This window comes from Triturus cristatus, chromosome 11 (genome assembly GCF_964204655.1).
Source record: "Triturus cristatus chromosome 11, aTriCri1.1, whole genome shotgun sequence".
In the NCBI taxonomy this organism is placed as follows: Eukaryota; Metazoa; Chordata; class Amphibia; order Caudata; family Salamandridae; genus Triturus; species Triturus cristatus.
This window is the reverse complement of record NC_140594.1, coordinates 771,161,517-771,185,205: the sequence shown is the minus strand read 5'-3', so window position 1 is coordinate 771,185,205 and position 23,689 is coordinate 771,161,517. Positions and strand designations below refer to the sequence as shown.

General features: G+C 42.8%; 1 protein-coding gene across 1 annotated transcript in view; it reads left to right on the top strand.

Annotated features, from left to right (window-relative positions):
- Positions 1-23,689, top strand: part of UNC5D (unc-5 netrin receptor D) — a 1,316,579-nt gene that overhangs the window by 1,064,217 nt on the left and 228,673 nt on the right. The window contains exon 10 of the mRNA XM_085634460.1: positions 9,599-9,976. Within this exon, the coding sequence (XP_085490586.1) occupies positions 9,599-9,976 (378 nt within the window). The remainder of the gene's footprint in view (positions 1-9,598; positions 9,977-23,689) is intronic.

Genomic DNA, 23,689 nt, shown 5'->3' with positions numbered 1-23,689 from the left:
GTCTGACTGGAATGAGATACGGGTGACGTTAATAGAAGAAATAAATCTGCTTTGAGGGTTCACTTTGAGGTTAGTTGTGGTACATTCAGGATTTGATATCTTCTGAGTGCACAATTGTCTTCTCCTGATGTAACTGATAAGTACAGTTGTGTACAGTTAGCATAGTGGTGGAACAATGCACCAATCTTTCCAATAAGAGATTCTCAAAATTTTGTGTCAGAATTAAAGAGAAAGGCTAAGAAGAAATAACCTTGTAGAACACCATAACAGCAGGGAAATGGTCTGAGAGGATGTTGGAATAATTTATTTGTACTATTGTGGGTAAAATCTGTGTTGGACCTGACCCTTTCTGCAAGGTAACTCCCAAGCCATTTTGCCCTTCTCCTCCCTGTTTTTGCTTAATTTGTTTTTGTTGGCTTGAGGACTCCATGCACTTTACCACTGCTAACCAGGGCTAAAGTGCATGTGCTCACTCCCTAAAAAACATAGTAACATTGGCTTATCCACAATTGGCATTTTTAAGACACTTTATAAGTCCCTAGTAAAGTGCACTAGATGTGCCCAGGGCCTATAAATGAATTGCAACTAGTGGGCCTGCAGCACTGATTGTGCTACCCACTTAAGTAGCCCTTTAACATGTCTCAGGCCTACCATTGCAGAACCTTTGTGTCCAGTTTTAAACTGCCATGTCGACCTAGCAAGGGAGCCATCTTGCCAGGCCCAAACCTTCCTTATTAATATAAGGCACCCCTGAGGCAGGCCTTGGGCAGCTCAAAGACAGGGTGCAGTGTATTTAAAAAGTAGGACATTTACTTTTAAGTTTGATTTTATATTGTAATTCTAAAATGCCACTTTTAGAAAGTTGCCATTTTCTACCTTTAGCCATTTGATGCCTTCTGCCCATCTCTAAATACACGTCTGGGGTGGGTGACAGCAGGGGCTTTGTGCATTTCCTCTAGACAGCTACACACAAAGGGAGCTGAGGTGTGACTGATGGGCCATCAACATCCTGATGAGCCACCCTGGGCAGGATGGGGAGAAGGAGCTGACACTTACATCTGCATAGGCTGTGCCAGTTCCCACACAAAGGTATGCATACCCCCCAGTAGTGAGTCTGGAGCTACAGCAGGAAGGGCAGGGACCCTGTGCACTTCAAAGGCCTCTCTTGGAAGTCTACGCCACTTCAAACTCACACCTGGGTATAAGTACTGGACCCTAGACATCACCACGGCAGTACACTTCCGGACCTGAAGCTACTTTGACAGGAGCAGGGCTGCTGTGCTGCTGTGCTGTTGAAAGGACTGCCACTGTGCTGGACTTTTCTGGACTCCTGCTTCACTGTGCCTGCCCTTCTGCCTGCTGCCCTCCTTGCCTGGAAGTGAGAAGGACTGAACCTGCATCGCCACACCCAAGAACCAAAGTGACTGGAAGGCCTTGCTGGCTTGCCTTCGGTTCAGAAGTCTCAGGGATATAAAGACTTCCAACAATCCTGCTACAGCATCTGGACCCTGCCAACTGTTAGTCTTGCCCTGCCAGGTGGTGCCAAACCAGCCCTGGGCCCTTGGAAGTGGGTTTGTGTGCAGCAACTAAGAAAATCCACGCATCACCGTTGTTGTGCCGATGTAACATCTGCTTTGAGGATATCACATCGCTGGCTGCACTACTCAACAATGACACATCGCCTGCATCGGAAAACGTCCCCATCAACGCATTTCGATTTGCACGTCTTGGAACCGATGCATCGCCTACATCCAAAAGGATGGACGACAATGCATTGCCTTCTCTGCCCCACTCGTCGGGCCCTGTAGACAACGCAACAATGTACTTTTTCAGCGGGCAAGGTTGGTCCCTGTCTCCGGCCCGCGCTCCATCGCAGTCAGCCTGAATGCTTTTAAGCATTATATTTACAGATATTCTTTAAGAATTCATATCTCCAGTTGGATTTTTGTAATTTTGGTCTTGTTTTGTTTATTAAAGTAAGCTCTATTTTGTGAACCTGGTGTGGAATATTTTTGTGCGGTGTTTTCACATTTTTTACTGTTTTAAGTGTTGCATAAATACTTTACACATTGCCTCAGAAGTTAAGCCTGGCTGCTCTGTGCCAAACTACAAAAAGGTGAGCACTTATTAATTTAGGGTGTGTATCTGAGTTACCCTGAGAAGAACTGTGGTCCCTACTTGCACAGGGTGCATTGCTCTGCCAACTAGAGATCTAATTTCTAACATTGGTGATCAGCTGTGAGAATAGGACTTGTGTTTGTGCAGTGCCTTTAAGTAATTGGGTGCATACTAACAATACACACATAAGAACAATTTGAGTCAATTCTCCCTGATCGCCAGTTTTTTATTTTATTGTTTGTTTCTGTCCTCCTTGATTGGAATAAAAAAAAAAAATCATGTCTCTGACGGGAGGTTCTACATCTACATCTGCAAAAACGGACTTTGAGTTGGCCAACCTGGAGGGTTACACTGTTGCCCAGCTCAAGGATTTCTGCAAGGACTTTGGGCTTCCTGTAAAGAACTCCACCAGGAAGGAGGATCTCTAAAAGGTGCTGAGGTGCTGTTCAGAAGCCCATGCTGCATTGAATGTGACCCCAGAGGAGGATGAGGAGCAGGATGAGGAGGTTGATTGTGGCCAGGGACCCAGAGGAGGGCCTTGGACTGCTACTGGAGGAGGGGGGGCATATTCTCCCAGGATAGGAGATTCCGCCCTGGACAGGGAGCAGTGTGTCACCCACAGACTGCCTCCAGAGGAGTCAGAGGACAGGACACTTGAGAAAAATCTAAAATTGCCAAATTAAAAATGGAGGTAGAGCAAAAGATTTTTGCCATTGAGAAGAGGAAAAACATGTTACCTCATGAATTAAGTCTGAAGGAGCTGGACATTAATACCAGGCAGGCTGACTCCAGCAGTGATGGGGGTAGTGTTTCTTCAGTGCCCTCTGATCTGAGGGTCCACATTCCCAAAGGTCTGGTGCATGACTTTGTGAGGGAAGACAGCATAGTGTATCTGACTTATCCTGACTAGGATTGTAGTCCCTATATGAACAGGGTGCATAGCCCTGCCAACTAGAAACCCAATTTCTAACAATCTGGATAAGGGATAAGACCTATTTGGGAACATCAAGCACACAAATGATGATGGGAAGAATGCTTGCAATTTGTCTAACCATTGGCAATAGTTTGGGGGTAACATTCCAACCAATTGTTCTTTTGCCTACCATGCCACCTCAGTTTGGACCCAGTTTTATGCAAATAAGTCTTGACCCAGCTCAAATAGGAAAAGTCCAGTCTGAATCATCTGGCCAGGTCCTTCCTGAACCAGAACACAAGCAACTCAAGACTGGTTTGTTCCTGATTGGGGCTCATCAGTCAGCAGTAGCTTATTTCCAGTGTGCACAGTGAGCACTGGACCCACGTCTGGACATACCTTTGTCAATTAGGGAGGTACACCAAACACCAAAAAGGTGAGGGGAAGATTGCTTGCAATTTGTCTAATCACTGGCAATCGCTCGGGTAGCTTTCCAACCTATTGTTCTTTTACCCACCATGCCACCTCAGTTTGTACCCAGGTATATGCAAATAAGTCTTAACCATGCTCCTATAGGAACAGTCTGGCTCGAACTGCTAGGCCAGGTCCTCCCTGAACCCGTCCTCTTTTGCCCTGATTGTGGCTCAGTAATCAGATGTAGCTTGACTCCATTCGCACAGTGAGCATGGGTCCAACTTCTGGGCACACCCTTGCCACTTAGGGAGGCACAACTAATCTAATCTAGTCAATTTGTAGAGTGCATGGCTACATCAAACGCAATAAAGGTGATGGGGAAATGTTTTCAGTTTGTTTGACCGATGGCTATTGCTCAGGATAGCCTTGACCCTGCTCCAATAGCAACAGTCCAGCCTGAATTACCCATTCAGGAACATAAACAGAAATGCTCACAAAAATGTCTAAATATTGGCAAAGATGCGGAGAGCAACATGCAAAATGTGGTGAACATCTGTTTTGGCAGTGCATCATGGACAGAAGTTTGACTGATTGGCTCCTAAATTGTATTTTCCTTATGCATTGACTATTATATTGTAAAGGTTTGAAAAATAATTACCTTGAGGTGCTTCTCCATTTTGTGAAGCAATCTCCTATGCCTAAAATTTATGAAGCAGATGTTAGGAGAGACAGGGAGTTCTTTGCTGGATGGTTACTGTACAACTCTTCTCTCGGTCTTTCACAGTGTCAGTATTGACATTATCCCTCCCATTCCTCTATTTTGTAAATCCTTGAGATTAGAACTCCTCTGAATTCGGATCAGTTGGGTAAATTGTGTTGTGCTCCTTACCAAAGCGACAAGAAATCTTATCAGGTGTGCGGGCACTAGATAAGTATTGTAAGAAACCTGGTTACTGGTTGGGGGGTGAAATCCTACTCATACAGCAAACACAATCCTTGTTAGGGTAAAGTCACAAGCAAACCTCAAATTAACCTGTGCACAACCTTCTGGTAGCTTGGTACACATCAATTAGTCTTAACTTGGAGGCAATATGTAAAGTGTTTTTGCAACACTTCCAACAGCAATAAAAGAAAACATCAAACAAAATGGATCCCACCCCATATTAGAAAACTAGAGTAGACTTTAATAAATAGAACAAGGCTAACATGACAAACACCCAATCAGTATATACTGAGATATGCAATTTTAAAGATTTAAGTGAAACAAGTGCCAAAAAGCCCATAGCGCCACTCATGGCTATCTGGTCGTGCGAGAGTGGAAAAAATTCACAAGTTTAGGCCGACCACGATGAAGCACAGGTACCAGGTTAGTCCACAGAAAATGTACTGTCTCAGTCCAGTGCAAAGAGTTCCATTTGTCGTGGAGGGGTCCGCGAGGAGCAGGGAAGCGTCGTGGATGGTTGTTCGATGTAGTGCGATAAGCAAGCCGAGAGTTGTGGATGGCCATCACTGTACAACGAAGATCCGGTTGTTGTTGAAAACGGCCAGGGTGGTGCTCTGCAAAGTGCTCTCCGCGAGCACTCAATGCTTTAGTGTGAAGGTAGATGCATCTTCGCGTTGGCAGGCTTTGCGACTGACAAGATTTTGCCACCAACAGGCTCGCTCCCAGTTGCAAAGAGCCCAAAAACTTTAATCCAGCCTCTCTGAGGCCACACCAAGAGTCCAGGACCTCAGGGGCACCACATGGCTTGTTCCAGCTGGATCTGGATGCTGGTTCCAGTGGTTGAGAGTCTTTTATGTTCCTTTAACTCTGACTAGACTGTGTAGTCACTCTGGGACTCCTGGGTTTAGATTCAGATCCAAATCCCTCTGACTCAGGCAGGAGGGCAGCATGGCAGCAATCCAGCAAGGCAGCAGTCCAGCAAAGTAGTAGTCGCAGGGCAGCAGTCCAGCAGAATGGCAGTCCTTTCAGCAGGACAGCAGTCTTTCTTCCTAGAATAGTTTCAACAGGTTGAGATGTGTATTGACAAATTGGTGTCTGAGGTCAAATATGTATACCTGTTTCTCCCCTTTGAAGTGGGAAATGATTCTAGAGGTATCTCTTTGAAACCACAGGCTTCTTGCCTTTCCTGCTATGGCCCAAGACTTGCTAAAAGGGGAGTGCAGCTCAATGTAGGGGGAAGGACACAGCTATTTAACTATAAGTGGGGCTGTGCCCAGCTCTGCCCTCCTATTCTGCCAGTGATTGTCCATCCAGGCATACCTAAGCTCTCTTTTGTGGGTGGCTGTCTAGGAGGAATACAGAAAGCTCAGCTGTCAGCTACACCCAGTCATATGGCCCAGGGATAGGCTGCAGGCACCAAACGGCTAAGGCAAGAAAATACCAACTTTCTAAAAGTGGCATTTTCAAAATTGTGATTCAAAATCATTTTTCCATAAGATAGGAGTTTTCATTACAATTCCAAAGACACCAAACATGAACTGGCGGTCTGTTTCCATTTGGAAATTACAGTTTATTAAATGTAATAAGGTGACCCCAATGTTATCCCATGGAACAGGTAGGCCTTACAATAGTGAAAATAAATTTAAAGATCTTTCACTTCCAGAACACATTAAACTTAAAGGTCCATGTACAACCTTTTACATGCACGGCACCCTGCTCTCTGGACTGTTTAGGGCTTTCTTTAGGGGTAAATTATATGTATTAAAACTGAAGGTTTGGGCATAGCAAAAGGTTTATTTTACTCGATCGAAATAACATTTTAAAACTGCATTACCAGGCCAAAGTGGCTGGGCTGAGACCTGTTTAAAGGGCCCAGCCCCACTAGTAGCATTTATTTACAGACCATGGATACACATAGTACCCCTTTACTAGGGGCTTAAAAAGTAATTAAATATGCCAATTGGGGATAAGCCAATGTTACCACGTTTTAAGGAGTGAGCACATGCACTTTAACCCCTCCAGTGCCGGCCCCTTTCCCCGCCCAGTGCCGGCCGTTGCATTAGCGGGCGGGGTCTATGACGAGCTGGACTCGTCATGGGCACAGCGCCACCGCGGCCCATGACGAGTCCAGCTCGTCATGGGCACTGAAGGGGTTAACACTAGTTAGCAGTAGTAAAGTGTGTAGAAGTCTAAGGCCAGCTAAAACAAGGTCAGTAAACTGGAGAGGGAAGACAAAAAGTTTGAGGGAAGACAACCCTAAGGCTGACAGATCTAACAAATATATTACAGCATAGATTTACATAGAGACTGCACTCTCCAAAGAGGAATCGGGCTCATTTTTAAGATAATTTTCCGAGCTCTATCCTCCTTAGCAGGGCCAATCAAGGACAAGCCAAACATTATGCATCCACCAGAGAGTTACTAAAAAAGGGGTTGTAGATCACCCATGCAAGGAGCTAATATTGAGCCATTGTCATGGGGCAGGGATACCCTCCGTGTACTACACATAACTTGTATAATCAGTGCTACAAAGAGGGCCACAAGTCGCCACGTGGGCAAGACAAAATGCCAAAATAAATGCATTAAGCCATATATTAAAAAATCCAGTCTGTCGATCCAAATGAAACATCTCGGATTAAATCAAGGCAAGTGCGCCTAAACTCAGTGAACATGACAAAGTCATGTTTGAGAGTCTTTGAGGCATAGCCAGCAGCGAGTACCATAGCACAGCTAATCATGAACACCTGTGTAGCTGCAATGCGAGCATATGCTTCTACTCTGCAACCAGTAAATGAGGTTTTCTGCATTTGGTGTGCGTAACTAATAATGAAGTGACTTTGTACCTCCCTGCCTGAACCCCGACTGTCCCTTTAATCCACTGGATATGGCCTTTGCTGGTGCCTTTATCCCGTTCAACAGCTCCTTGAGGCTATTTGCAGAGGCCTGGAAGGGCTTCAAGAGAACAAGAGAAAGCGTGTGAGAAAGAGATCAGAGAGGGAGAAGTGTGGGAGAAGAGAAGGACAGATACAGAATGGATTGATCAGAGAGAGAGAGAGCGCTAGAGGAGGAAGCACAGGGGGCTGGTTTGAGCTTTTTTGCAAGGGCTACTTTTGCTTCCCCAGTCCATCCCTACTTTTGGCATGCCCTAATATGGTTACTAATCAACAAACATTGCTCCACTATGACTCCTCTTCTAACCTTAACATCATTGAATGCTATTGAATAACTTGCTTGAGATCATTCGGTTTTGCTCCATTTGCAAAAAAGTGCAATATTTACATTATAAGTAATTGTATATAATTGAGAAAACAATGTCATACAGTGATGTCCCTGTAAGATAAATGTCTCTACTATGTTATGAAGAAATTGGGCGACAAGAGAACTGTGTTTACCTCAATTCCGGTTTTAAAATATTACCCCTTTGCTTCTGGTTTGTCACATACCTACTTTGTTTACTTGTACCCTGTTGTGTTTTTCCCAAGCATTGCCAGAGGAGGTTCTGCATGATTTGTGACTGTACTAGTTTGTGCAACTTGCATTACTGCCGAAACATTTCAGATTTGTAAATTTTGTGGCCAGTGCTTAGTTTGTGCTGGTGTTTGCATATGGTTGCAGATAATGGGACCAGATACTCATTTGGGGGAACTGGAACTTATTTTTCACCATCAGACTTTGACCCACATCAAAAGAGAGAAAGGCAGGATAGAGAGAAAGAAGGAAGATGAGAAGATAGCACAGCCAAGAAAAGGTAAAGCAGGGATAAAAATGGACCTGTAAAATTGAGATATAGAGAAAGTAGTCAAAACAAAAAAAGACAAGAAGTTGAATCAGAATTAAGTAGGATTGGTATTCATCAACCACGGTTTCGAACAGCAGCCTGCAGCAGGCTCCTAAGGAAAACTTTGGGCCCCTGCCATTTGGTTGTCACAAATTAAGCACTTAGGGGCATATTATTAAGGACGGCGTTCAAAATTATCGCCGGTTTAGCGGCAGAAAACTACCTCTTAAGCGGCGATAATGGGCTTGATGATATGCCCTTGAGAATTCCAATAGAAGTCCATGTTCTGGTGTGAACATGGGCTTCTATTGGAATTCTCCAGGGCATATTATCAAGCCCATTATCGCCGCTTTAGCGGCAGTTTCCGGCTGCTAAACCAGCGATAATTTTAACGCCGTCCTTGATAATATGCCCCTTTATGTGGCCATGCATTTTTGACTTTCCCCATCCATTCTAAAATAGTTGAAGCACAGAATTGAATGGTTGTAATCTTTGTGTTCAGGCAATTTTCTGTACTATAATTCAGTAACTGGGTTTGGTAGCCATTCTCGTTTGATAATAAAATCTCATCCAAGCATGTTTGGCAGCCTCCTCTGGAGACAATTAGCAGAATCCAGTGGTCCACGTAGCAGTAAACATTTGTTGTTGAAGGTCTTGAGCAAATTCTTTTAGTTGCACACAATTATTGGTACAAATTTGTAGCAGTACAAGAGGGTTAGATTATGGAAAGTATTTACACCAATGTTATGTTCTGCTATGTTATGTTGGATTTATAAAGTGCGCAGCTACTCAAAAGAGTGTCCCAGCGCTAACGGAACAGTAATGGCAAAAGAGAGCTATCTACTGGACAAAGAGCCAGGTTTTAAGTATTTTCCTGAACAGTTAGCTGAAGATTTTCAATCTTTTTCACCAGTTTGTTACTGCTATAGTATCTAGCACTTCAATGAGCTCTTGGTCCAGCAATTAAGTGAGTGTTATAAATTGGAATCTGGCGGATGGCTGAGATTGTGGGACAAGAGAGGAGATTCAATAAATTGACATTGACCATTTTCTCCCCTTCTGGGTAATGCTGATGTTCTGAGAGGACTAGTTTGTAAGATAGAATAAGCCAGTTGGTAGAGCTATCTGAAATCGCCCCTACCATTTTATTATTGTGTTTATACACCTTCCATTGATGAGTTATCACCCATTATTTGCTCTAAGCATGTACTACACTGGACACTGGACAGGCAGGGGGGGTAAATTTACAGTGAACTCTCCAGTCATATACACTTTGACAATGAGTTGATCTGTGATCCATGCCTTACTATACACATTTTTTATGTTGTCTCTAAATTACAGTGCTTTATTTTCAATTGTACGTACTACATTGCTGTATCTTCAAAATGGTGCTTGTCTGCATTAATGCCATATGTTCCCTCTTTTTCACCAGGTAACTCACTTCTTCTGAACTCATCCCTGCAGCCTGACATGACGGTGAGCAGGACTTACAGCAGACCCATCTGCTTCCCGGACCCCATGGACAAGGAACTCATCAACGACTCATCCATTTTCAATCCTCTGACGGACATTAAGGTCAAGGTGCAGAGCTCGTTCATGGTCTCGCTGGGGGTTACCGAGCGTGCAGAGTTCCACAACAAGACTCATTCTGGGACATTCCCCCATGGGAATAACCGGGTATTTGGTACCATAAACTCTCGGAACAAAGCACCATACCTCCAGAATCTCTCATCCATCACGTCACGGCCTGAAATGAGGACCAGTGGCGTCTTTGGCCATCATGGTGGACGATTAGTTCTGCCCAATACAGGTGGGTATGGTTAATAATAATGAGAGGATATTTTCTAAATTATGCACTATCACTCCTAAGGCCTGCAGACCTGCCTTTCACATGTGATTTTTGGAAGGCATCATATTGCAATGTATTGACTGTTTTTACCTTTAACGAAGTAGCTGTCCAAATTCTTATCACTTGAGGCTATATTTTCACTTCTAACAAAAAATATATATCTTTTCTAAAGTGTACTAACATCGTGGGTTAGAAAAAGTGTTATTGATGGCTGACAGATCTCAGTCACTGACTGAATAGTTTGTTTGAACTCAATGCTAGTTACTGAAAGAAAGGAATAGTAGCATGCAGGCATCCTCGCAGACCTGAAGGTGGGTCCATGAGTCCCTGGTTGACTGTTTTGATCAGGTCACACACATTTTTCTGAACAAATTCAGAAATATGCATCTTAGGAAAAGTAAATTGTTAAGAATGGAAAACAATACAGACCATTTCCTATATCAGAATTCAAAATGTGCTTAGATTACACAAACAACACATTCTCTCACTGAGCTTTGGCACATTTGTACATTGTGTGTCTGCGAGCTGCAGCCATTTTAAATATGAGAAGGCACTACAGGACAACAAATGCCCCAATGGCTTTGTTAGGGTTTCGCCTGTGTGGAATTTGCGAAGTTAACTCTGTGAAGTGACCAAAAAACTATGCCGCACTATGCAGAGTTCCGTTAGCTGTGGAGTGCGTTAGGTTACACCATTCACACTGATTTTTAGAGCTGGGTGTTTGTCCCGTGCTGGAAAATTGGCACAGACGGCACCATGAGCTATGCAAGAGGGTGCTGCTTCTTGATGTAACTCTAATAGATGTTCTACTCGAGTGGCAGCTCCCTCAACGCGAACAGGTTTCTCAACATGAGTGGTCGACCATCTACAACAGCCCGCGTTGAGAAATCTTGCTGGGAGGTGGTTTAGCTTTGGATTTTCCTTACTTGTGCTCTCCATATTGGCGAGAGAGGAAAAAACTCTGCTTCATGGAGTGGAGTTTTTCAAAACTCCGTGTGCTCTACAGAGTGCGGAAAACTTCGCAAACTCTGCAAACGGAGTGGATTTCACCGCTCAGGCCTAGTTAGCGTTAGCAAACCATCACTAGTGTATCTATATTCTGTAGGAAGATATTGCAATCCCCAGCTCAAGTCAGCCTACACCTAACTGCAGAATGTGTATGTATGGACCAGTGAGGTATTGCCTGATCTCAGAATTGAAGCCATTATGATGCTGTGTAATTTTACCGTAACTGCACGCATGTTATATGTGCTTTCTTTGGCTACCCCTGTCATTGCACAGACAATACGGGCAAAAACATTCACTAAACATACAATTGAAATAGTATGAATTGCACGCCGAGATTTCCTCTTTAGACTACCTCACGTTCTCCTATTTATATAATGTAATACCATATTTTAATGTGCAAAACAGGCTCATTGGATATTTTCAATGTTGTTGCATGGACATAAAAGGTTGAAAATCATTACTGATAGCCAAAAAGTTTACCTGATGCCAGGTAATTCACTGGAAGAAGAAAGAGGTGAATTCTGGGAGATCATATGAGAGCACATTTAGGATGCTGGACATTACATGCTGATCCAATTGCTGCAGTTACCAAGAAGACTGAAAGCCGTAACCACTAGCGGCAATGTTCCGAAGAAGATGATCAATTTCTAAATGTAAATTTTTTAATCATACATGACTTTCTTTTCCTATAATAATTTAATGATATCACATTCTCATATCCAGTCATGCTTTGTGCCCTAAAGTGTTCTTTGGAATAGGACAATCTGCTCTTTTAACCTTAATTTTTATGATCATTTGGATGACAGTGGGGTAGTCAGGCTGGTATGCCTTCTTCGCATTTACATTTTATGAAAATATTTCACAAAGAAATAGTGTGGAAAGGAGCTATGGTGTGATATGCTTTCTGTTCATCTTCTCACGCACAACAGGCAGGGCTTACTTGAAATGCAGATCGACAGGGTGAGTCTTGTTCGACAAATTTGTTATAAACTTAAGATCATATTGTTCCAAAATACCATGAAAGCCGGTTGGCTTGCAACTCAATTTTTTTATTTTTTTTAAACTTTAAAAAAACGCTTGAAAGATTTAGTAATTTCAGACCTGATGAAGTTTACACAGAAGCAGAGAAGATGCTGTACGCTGGGATTGTAACTTTGTTGCTGCGGTGCAGGGCAGGGAGATTTTAGTGGTGAATACTGGGTTGATGTTTCTGTCACCCAGTATTACTTGCGGAACCTTTGTCCATCTGTGGTAACCAGAAAACCCCTCTCAGTCTGAGTTTGGTTAGTGTTTTCCCCAAATGTCCATCATGTGCACTGCACACTAATCTTGCTCTCAAATATTCAGGGGGTATCAATCTCTCTCCACACATCAAAATACCATCTTCCACCGAGAAGTCTTGTGAAACTGTTGCATAAGTCTGGAACTGATACGTGACATTTAGTAATACTGGGTGACAGAAAGATCAATTCAGTACTCACTACTACAGAGATGCAGCCACTGGCCTTGCTTTGGAGGCACTGCCCTATTGCTCTCTCACAATGCTGCAACTCTCGGAATTTAGCTTCCAAGGATGCTGAAAGGAGATGACACAGTTGGATGGCTGCGATTTTGTTCCATGATGTAATCACAGGGGAAGCAGGGAAACACAATGAGAGTCACTCGTCAGCATCAACTCCTTTCCTAGATCCTGGAGGTCTGCTCTCGGGCTTCTACTGAGTCAGACTGGCCCATAGGGCAATCGGGCAGTGCTGAAGGACTGGTCCAACAGGTGAGTGTGTGGGCCTGTTTTATGATCTTCCAGGCCGCTTCTTACTGTTGATTTCCCTGATAGCACCACAAACATTGCCTGCACCATGTTCAAATCTATGCAGTCTTACACACCTCACAAAGCATTAATACAGCATGTCTGTGCAGGTCCAAAACTGCCTGAATTTGCAAACAAGGGCCCCTTTTTTAGCTATCTATTTCACTTATCAGGACACTTTTAATTTGGTGCCTGGGCCTATTTTCTTTCCCAGTCTGATCCTTGGGCTTCTAGGATTGTGGAACATGGAGCCTGGCACAATTAAAATTATAATCCAAGGAGCGTGATGGTTCCATCCATTATGTACATCAGCTGCAAGTATAAGCAGTTTTTAGCAACTCCAGCTCTGGCTAATTTCAGAAACTTTGTTCTTGTACATGAGTTATGAAATCTTCAGAATTTGCCAAGCTATGTAGGCATAATTAAAAATTCTCCCTGCTCTACAAAATACATGTGTGCATAGTGAATAATTATATTCCTTAACTCCACCTTCCTCTCTTTCACAAGTAATTTAACAATAAACAATCTAAAATTGCCTTATGTAAAAATAACTAGAGCCTAAAATCCAATCTATGAAAGCAGAAAGAACATGGAGGATCAAATTATATCTTGTCAAAAACAAACATTTACATTTTGCTGAGACATCTATAAAGCATAACTGAGAGTAATGATGAACATTTCCCTCTAGAGTGAATAGCCCACAGTCAATAATGTATTTACAGATTTGAGATTTTGTGTAATTCTTCCTCTTCTTCCACTTAGAAATTCTACAAGGATCTTGTCACTTTCTAGTTCTTATCAGAATAATTAATTATATATACAATTATAGATGGGTAACAATGAGTTACGGGGATGTTGTTCCCCAAGGGGTTCTGCGTGTCATCAACTAGACAATGAGAGTGAATCTCGAGTTGTCTATGATGTCACTCAGAATCCCGAGGTGAAAAACATATTCGTAACTCACTTCTTACCCATCTATAATTGTATTTTATGTATGGCCTCCAAAATGATCTTCTCTTGCTTTCAACTTCTACGTAAGGGCAGAGGATTAATAGGTGAGCCACACATAAGATGGACTCAGTTATGTATCCCTGTTCAAAAGGTAAAAATTAAAAATTAAATGTACCTGCCATCCTCAAGCAACGCCCACCATCTTCACTGCATTCCTTACCCTCTCCTGCAGCTGTGCTTTCTGATTTAATTCAAAGCAGTCAAGCAGAGGTGCGCTGACAGGCTCTCAGAAAACTCAGTCAGCCTGCTCTCGAAAGCCTTTATGACATAGCAGCAGTGTGTAACGAGTTTTGATATCAATGGTTGCTACGTCATCGCAGTGAATTATGACATTTGGAAACTGAAATATACGATAGCGGCTCTCTAAGAGCCATACATAACAATGTAATAATATTGCAGCTGAACAGTTTTCTGTCCCTTAACTGTTACATTCTCTGAAGCCAGCCAGAAGCTCTGTTATGTCTGTGATCCCAATAAGGTATATTTGAATCTATCACTCACACTAAATTTTGACCCCTACTTTTTTCCTTTGCCGGTTTCACTCTTTAAGTAATTGAGTCATGTTAGTACCATACCAGTACCATAATCAAATCTTTGTAATGCAGGGAATGTTTTGTGCATCTTTTAAAGAGGGGGCAATTGCTCCGCTGTTCAAAAGAACCATGTCAGATTGTGATGTAAACGTGACTAATATCCTGTCCACCATGTAACACATGCATTATTTTCTATGACACTTGCAAAATGGTGAGCAGAAATTCTGTCACTTTTGTGACAGTGTAACCCATCCTCAAAACTCTAAATCAGGCCCTTAATCTCTTTTTAAATTCTCTGCTTGTTGCATGTGTCACTGTCAGAACCTCTTTTCAGAGGGCCATTGGGCAAGCAACTGTTACTGGGACTCTCAGTAAAAGTGTGTTTCGAGCAGTCCAAGACTTCCTTAAGAAGGGAAGTAGATAAAGAGGGTGAACACAGGCTCACAACTCAAAATATGTGCTGCAGGAGCAATAAATTATTGGCCAGACAAATTGTCACTTTCATGAAAAAAGAAGTATTTTATTTTACTGCTACTGACACACATGGAAATACGACATTCAAAAACAACTTCAATAGTCCCCCTAAGGTCAGGGCTCTAGGGTTTCTTGGGCAGTTCCCCAAGTCCCACTCCCTCCTCACTCTAGTGATAGTGGCTACTCCCCATTCATTATAGGCAACATCCACGGTAAGCTCCACTAGTAGTCCAAGTCTCAAGTGTTTCACTTGTGCTCTGTCTTATGGTCAAAAGTGTTTTAGCGCTGAAGCCCTAAATAGCAAACAAATTCTCCCAGGGCCAACTAGCCCAAAATCAGTCTTACTCGCACATGCAGGATCGGAGCGACCAGAGTTTCTCAGCGTGCTGGAGCACAAATGGCTGATTCAGGTGAGTTCACTGCATGAAGTCAATGCAGGCTGGGCACACTGGTCCTTGAGTTCCTCACATGCACTTGTGTAACCACAGTGACTGGAAGTTCTTTATGGCTCCTCCAAGCTAGGTGCATTTTCTGGTCTTTCCCACAGTGTGTGGAGTTGGAGTAGTGTGAAATCCCCGAGGCTGATCCTTTGTCACAGGGCAGGTCCACAGGGTTCTCCACCGCGACCTTCATCCTCCTGTGACGATCCTGACCAGGTCACACTTCTTGCTTGGTCCAGGTGACTCCCTCTGGCATATGGGGTCCCCGTCTCTCCACTGCACAGGGCTCCAACCTGCTTGACAAAGCAGATTCCTCAATGGCAATGCATCCCGACATAAGGGGTCACCTGTTCACCACCAAACACATGCTATGACCTACTCAGCACAGCAATCTGTCCATGGCAGTCCCTCCTAGCATTTGGGGTCCCTCACTGCACACAGGCAATGACCCAATCACTAAAGTGATAAACACAGCTCACTTCACGGCAGCCCCTCCTGGCATACACAAAGTGGGTTCCTCACTACACATGGGCAATGATCTGATGAGCACATTGATGACCATGGCTCACTTCACAGAGGCCCTCCTCTAGATACATGGGTTGCTGACTTTCTTCTGCACATGGGCAATGACCCAATTGGTGCAGTATCCATCTCCTTCACCTTGCTAAGTAAGTCCATTGTGCAGGATTCCGCACAGGACCTCACTCCTTCCAATGTAAATGTAAATTGATACTTGTATAGCGCACTACTCACCCGCAAGGGTCTCAAGGCGCTTGTACGAATACCGCTGTGGAACCCATCCTGGCTTTCCCTGTGAGGCGTCCACTCCTGGGCACCCCCAAGGTGGAGGCCAGGCATCCTTAGCGTTGTGGGGGCCGTTGTGGAGATTAAGCAAGCTATTGCCCAGAGTTGCAGAGTGGGACTCCATGATTAGAATGGCACCGAGGCGAGAATTATCAGGTCTATGGAATTTTTGAGCCCAAGACCCGCCGAGGCGGGGAATTGAACCCTGGTCCCGGGCTAGACCTCTGCATCAGGGTCTGCCGCTCTAGTCATTGAGCCACACTTCTCCACGCTGTCCTCTTCCTCACAGGGCATACTGGTCTTGGCAAGCAGGCAAGTGCTGGTGCTCCAAGGCTGGTGCTATTGGCTTACCTGGGTGTTGTGCCCTCACACAGCTGGGAGACTAACAGTCCTTGGCTCCAGTCCTGGTCACAGGCAAATGTCTTGCAGAGCTTCATGTTCTTGCACATCCCGGCTGACTGCTTGACAGTTGACAATTTTGGAGGTCTCAAGTTGCCCTTCTTATAGTCCATTCTCAGGCTCCAAATGTGTTTTAGAGTCAGACACTTTGATGTTTATGTTGGCCTCCTTTTTTAAAATACCCTTACCTCTCCACTATTCTTCCTGAAGAAAGCAGGGTGTCACAGCAAGAGTGACTTCAAAGCTGGTAGCCACTCAACACAGGCCAAGGGAGGATATCAGCCACAATGATATGTGTATCAAAAGTTTGACCCAGGGCTTCAGCCATACTTTTTCTGATTCTCTTATCAGCCCCATCTCCTTTACTGAGATATGCCCAGGCCCCTTCCTTGTATCCTTTCTCTGAATCAAAGAGCACTATTTGAAGTGCACTGTGGGAACCTGGCTCTCCTTTCTCCATTCAGCCTATAGGAATCTGTTTGGGAGAACTCCTTTACCTCCGCTCCTCATGTTTCACCATGCTGCCTTGAGCCTCCCAAAATGGAACCCAGAGTCAACCATGTCTTGTACCATTCACAGGCACACATACACCCAGCACATGCATACAGCATATCCACACTGCACTACATTCTTCATGTATTGTACCGCTCACAGGTACACATACACCTAGCACCTGTACATAACATGCACACACTGCACAGTACTGTAATTCTCCAGTATTGTACCATTCCCAAGCACACATACACGCAGCACATGTACATCACACATGCAGTGCGCACGACTGCACATCAAACCAATGTGTGTCAAGCATGAATTAAGCGCACAGCAGCAAAACTTTAAATGAGGAAGCCTGTAGGCCTCACTCCAGTGACACAGATAAAAAAGGACCAGCTCAAACCTACTTATCTCTATAAGGTATGCTGCCTCTACCACTCTCATGTTGCTGAACTCCTGGTAAAAGCAGTCTTCCACCACTATGAGGATTGTGCTTTCGGTGCCCCTCCTGGTCCAACAAGACCGCAATCCATGAGACAGTCCTATGTCATGGTGTACTCACATGATGCACTAGAGGCAGGCGTGCACATCCATTATGCAGAGTACTTTTCAGTCCCAACAGTCACTTCATGATAAGTCCACTGAAATATTGTTATTTTATTTTACCAATTATGTCCACTCAAGAACTCTACACTCTTCATCCTCTGTGCTGCTGATTGTTCTTCACTGTTATAAAGCATAAAAAACTTGCCTCTAAATCTCTGCTTTTGCCCATTCTTATGGAGCTCTGTGCTTCCAGAAAATACCTTTCCATTTGTCACCAGGACTCAAAACATTTAAATAAACTTGATCCAAATACAACACGTTTTTTTTTTCTCAGTGTAGACCCTACCTGGTGCCAAACGCCAACCTGGGTGCACAGTCAATGTTCAAAATTACCTATAACATAACACTACATGGGTTTGTGGAGAAAGAGTGCATATATTCCATACCTTAATGCTAAAGTTCCTTCTTGTTTTGAAAATCTTAGTCATATAAGGTTTCTTTACCCCCTTTCCTGGTCTTATAATGTGTATGTTGGTCATGAGATGCATTGTAAAGTATCTTTTGATGAGAAATTAATACTGTATCGCCTTGTTTGAATCATGTAAAGAATGGAAGAATAGTCAATTCATTTTATTTTGCTATTAGGGTAAGTCTCCTATCAGCCAAAACCACAGCAGATGTATCATCAGGGAAGAACAAAGTTTTAGTTGTAATCTAAAAGATATTTTCTCATCTTGAGTCCCATACAAATTTTTGCTCCACGTTCAGCAAAAATTGCTGAATATCTTGGAATTAATGTATTTAGTCGTTATTCTTTTCATAAAAGGTGAACAACACCTTAAACACGTAACTGTATTCAGGGTCCATCATTAACTGTACCTTGAAGACAGCAGCTTTGCAAACCACTGCTTTCCCCATTCAGGCAGCTCATTTTACCATAAAAATCATGTCTTGACTCCTATTCCACCTTCAGAACACAATTGAACATTTCAATTTTAGTGCAGACAACCAAACACTATAGACAATTAGAGAGGAAAAACACAAACTGGACCTCAATCAAAATGGTTGTGCCAATTTCTCTGCTCAACCTTTCATAAACTACAGACAGACAGAGTTTAAGGGCATTATGGTAGAGAGAGAAATCACATTGGGGACTTCTGTAAGTCATTGATCTGTAGAACCAACAAACAGATCTTTATTATGAAAGTGTCATAAAATTATTCTTTGGCCCTGATGCAGCAACATTATTTAGTTGTGAATCGTGTTGGCCATGTTTCTAAAATATAAATTATTTGTGTTTTGAATAAAAATCTAAGAACCTGGGGGCATATCAGCAACAACTGGCGATAATTATCGCTAAGCGCACTTAGCGCTAGGATAATTATCGCCGGCTATCGCCGAATTTTATCACTGAGATAGCGTGCTGTTAGCAATGCTTATCTCAAAAGCGATAAAAATCCTCATTAGAGATGCAAAGGTGGGCGTTACGGGATAGTGCACTAAGGCAAGGATTCACGCGATAGCGTGACCTTGCTGATAAAGCGATAACATTATCGCCGCTTTTATAGCGCTGCCTTGCTGATATACCCCCAAGTCTCCAGCATGATATCTATCTATAACAAAGTGACCTCAAACTCTATCTGCACTATAGTCAATTATTTAACTTATTTTCAATTATAATTTTTCAGTTTGGGAAAAAACATGTTTTTTATCTTAATTGCCCCAGAATAACCACAAATAAACACAAAATACATTTTGCTATAACAATTACATCGAAGGAGCTAAAGGAAAATTAATTTGCATCAATCTGATATAATCAATGCAACATATTGAAATAATAATGTAAATATCTCTTTCTAAAATTCACGTCACAAATTAATTTACAAAATTAATAAAAGTATTTTTAAGAAGTCAATGTAATTGTCACATAGATTCTTTAATTCTTCATTATATTCTCCTATAAATGTTTGTTCAAACAAATTGCCTCAGCTCTTCAGGGTAATGGAAATATCAGAGTCATTGTATTCCTTGCCTCAGCATTCACCTGCTACAAGTTTTAATCAAGTTGTAAAAAAATGTGTGTTGTGAAAGGACTCAATTCTGAAAGCAGCCGTTGAATCCAATTGCTATGAGAGAGATCCAAATCTTCAAGCAAGTTAGATTGTATACCATCCTCATCTTCATGCATGTTACATTGTATGGCATTTGAAAGAATCTCACATCCTGGATAAGACAGTCGATGAGATTTGGGTAAACAATTCAACTTCCTTCTCTCGTTGTGGAAAAGATATTTCTCCAGCCAATAGAATCGTCTGGCTGACAGTACCTACTTCCAGTAGATGCCAAACACCTGAGGTTCCCTCGTATTTAGGACTAGACGCAAAAAATATGTTTTTTTTTAATTTGGGTAGCAGTCACTTGTATTTCCACTGTGGCATTCTTAATCATGGGCAACTGTGAGGGCTTTCCATGCACAACACATGTGTCTTGTCATGTGTTGGCATTTCACAAGCATTCCAGCTCTTCTCTTGTCTTCTCTGCATCAAACACTGCTTTTGATAGGGCAATTAATTACTAGATTTGGCAATCGTTTACACAGCAAGGCACATATCTGCAAACCATGCCTCCTCCTTATTAACACATGCATGGTTCCTGTAAGCATGTCTTCCAATGGCAAATACCAAGAAGGGTTGTTGGACTTTGCATCCTTGGTGTGGTTCCCTGCCTACCTTTTTGCTTTCCACCCTCCTGTTTACTGACTTTAGAACTCTGCGCACTTTTCCATTGCTAATCAGTGCTAAAGTGCTTGTGCTCTCTCCTTAAAACATGGTAGACTTGAGTTATACCCAATTGGCATATTTAATTTACGCGTAAGTCCCTAGTAAAGTGGCACTGTCTTTGCCTAGGGCTTGTGAATTAAATGCTACTAGTCAGGTCTGCAGCACTGATTGTGCCACTCACTTAAGTAGCACTTTAAATATGTCTCAGGTCTGCCGTTGCAGCCGGTGCATGCAGTTTTTAAACTGCCATTTCAACCTAGGAATATAAACCTGTTACCAGTCCAACACCTTCCTTTTTAATTCATATAAATCATCCCTAGGGTACATCCTACACAGCCCAGATGCCAGGGTGTAGTGTATTTAATAAATGGGACATGTACTTTTTAGTTTTATATGTCCTGGTTGTCAAAAACCCTTACATTTGTTGTTCACTATTGCATTGCCTACCTCGCCCATAGGCTAACACTACATTTTCCTTATCACTTCTAACAAGTAATAATTTCTAAATGAGAGAAGATATGCAGTTCATAGTTGGGGTATTTGAAATTGTCATGAAAAATCCTATCTTATTGTAAATTCAGATTTTGAATTAAAACTCTGAAAATGCCACTTTTAGAAAGTTGGTATTCTCCTGCCTTAGCCAATTTGGTGCCTTCAGCCTGTCTTTGGGTCACAGGAATTTGTGTTTCTGACAGATGGGCTATGCGTACTCCTCCTAGACAGCCACACACAAAAGAGAGCTTCGATGTGCCTAGATGAGCTATCACTGGAAGGATGGGAGGGTGAAGCTGGGCACAGTCCTACTTACACTAGAATATGGTGTGTCCTGCCTCCATACAGAGGGCTGCATACCCCTGTAGTTAGTCTGGAGCCAGGACAGGGAAGGCAGGAAGCCTGTGGACTTAAAATGGAAACCTCTAGAAGCCTCGCCCTCTTCAAAAGAAGAAACAGGTTTAAATATTGGATCTAAGACATAATTTTTCAATACACTTCTGGACCTGTGGATACTCTGCGATGAAGAGGACTGCTGTGCTGCTACAAGGACTGTGACTCTGCTGGACTGCTGCCTTGCTGTGCTGATCTACAGCCTGCTGCCCTCTTGCCTGGGGGAGAAGGACTGACCTTCAGCTGTTGAACCCAGGACCTTAGAGGGACTCCAAGAGCTAGGTGGCGGGCCTCCTTACTAGAGCCTTAGGGTGCGAATGCACCATCATTCTTCAAACCAGCATCAACATACTTCATCCCAGCACCTGGATTCTGCCCTCTGTGAGCCCTACCCTGCCAAGTGGTGGCTCCCCAGTCCTGGACCCTTGGAAGTGGGACTAAAGGTGCTCTGCCAGCTCATCTTACAAATCAAATCCTGTATAATGAGGAACAACTGAGGAAATCTCCTGGTCCCTAAATGTTGTTCATCCCTCATGGCACTTTGCCGTACACTCATTGGGTTTAGGGTTCTTGCAAAAAAAATTAATCTCATTTCCAATCCCATTGCTGGTTAAATAGTAATTACCTTCTGACTCGTAATGAGGTGCATGACTTAGTACTAAGCATAAGAGCCTGACGGGAATACTCGCTTCCCTTCCACATCATCCTTTCCCCTACCATCTTTCACCCTACTGGCACTTCCTGTGGAAGTGCTGCCTCGCCTCGTTCACCTTGAATGGCTGAAAAGGCCCTTTTTCTGCACTTTCTAGTTGTCAGCTGCTTTTTTGAGGCACAACTGAGTTTAGAAAAAGAATCGCCCCCTTGCTCTATATTTATCCTGTGTTGATATATTATAGGGAAGCAATCTCTTTTGTTATGTCCTGGTGACAGTTTTTTTCATGTAATAGCTGTAATAACTCTCACGAGTCTGCCAGGCAAGTCCTCACAGCATCCATTGTGAGTATACCTGCCACAGTGCATCGTCCAAGGTTAATCACTTCCGTGAGCGGAAATGCTTACCATTCTCCACGGCAGAGTCTGTTTACATCTTCCTGGAATAGCAGAAGTAACCTGTTTTCGCCATCCATGGCTATTGGTGCACTTGCAGATGCAGGTCATGGGGAAGTTGTATTGTTGCAGGGGTTCGTAAGACTGCTCTACCAGGGCGGAAATCCCTGCCGATTTTCCTAACAGCCACTGCCTAGGTAAATTATTCTCTTTTAAGTTTCGTGCATGTAAATATATCTCTTATAAAATAACCTCGGTTTTGGACATAGATCCGACTCTTTTGAACCAACACCTGTATCATTGCCTTTCACCTCCTTCAAATGTTATTTATTTATTTATGCATTCGTTTGTTTGCTTGTTTATTTATTTATTGTTCAGTTAAATGAAGTACTGTGTGTTTCTTTTCTGTTAGACCAGTTGTATCTAAAGTGGGCAGAAGAGAGAATAAAGGACTTCATGTAACAGTTGTTTCTCAGAATCCATTCACAAGGCTACCGAAAACTGGAATGAATATGCTTCAACACTCATGATGCCCAATCAATCAATAGCTTAGAAATAAATCAACAAAGATAATTCATGAGTAAAACCCATTCATATTAAAAGAGATATATTATATGATCATATTTATACATAATCTCCATTTGAAATGCAAATGCCATAAAAAGTAGGTAAACGTGCAAACAGTGCAGTGCAGTTAAAGGTGAGGAGCATGTTAATAACAAACCATCTTTGAGTAAATATTTCTTATATATTCTTATATGTTTCTGGACACGAGCAAAAGTGCCTTGTGATGCATAGATTACTCAGATTGGATCAATTTTGTGCCCAGTCTCAAAATCAGAATGTCTAAGTTTCGGCCCTCTTAGAGTGAATCAATGGGTCTCATCAGGACGAACACATTATCTTGTTATGCCATACATGGCGCCCATATAAATGTTTTCCAATATCTACTAGAGATTTAACAGGGTTCTCCATCACTCATGAAAGCTGGAGACAGCATCGTCAAAGGCTCCGGAAATCCAAAGGCAAGCATGTGTCCCTGTCCCTAGATGCGCTACCTTGATGTTCTGGATAATCACCGATAAATAAAATTAGTTCAATGAAAAGCCATAATATGTCAATGTAGCTTATGTGGATATCCTGAAAATCTGGCATAGATCCTACTCTCTCTCCACCCTGGACCAAGAGTGGACCCCCATGCTATGGGCTAGGAGTCACATGTACTTTCTGGCTATTTTTTATGTTTTCCATATGTTGACATTTTTAAAAGATTCCCTTTGCCGGCAAAAAAACAACAAACTAGGCCGCGCTGTGAAATTTTCAAGACGGCTCTAGAAACTGGGTCCACTGACAAATTAAATGAAGCTAGGACTGCAATCATTGTGGGTGTTATAACTGCCAATCACTGCCGCTCTCCTAAACACGCCTGTAAAATCTTGACCATT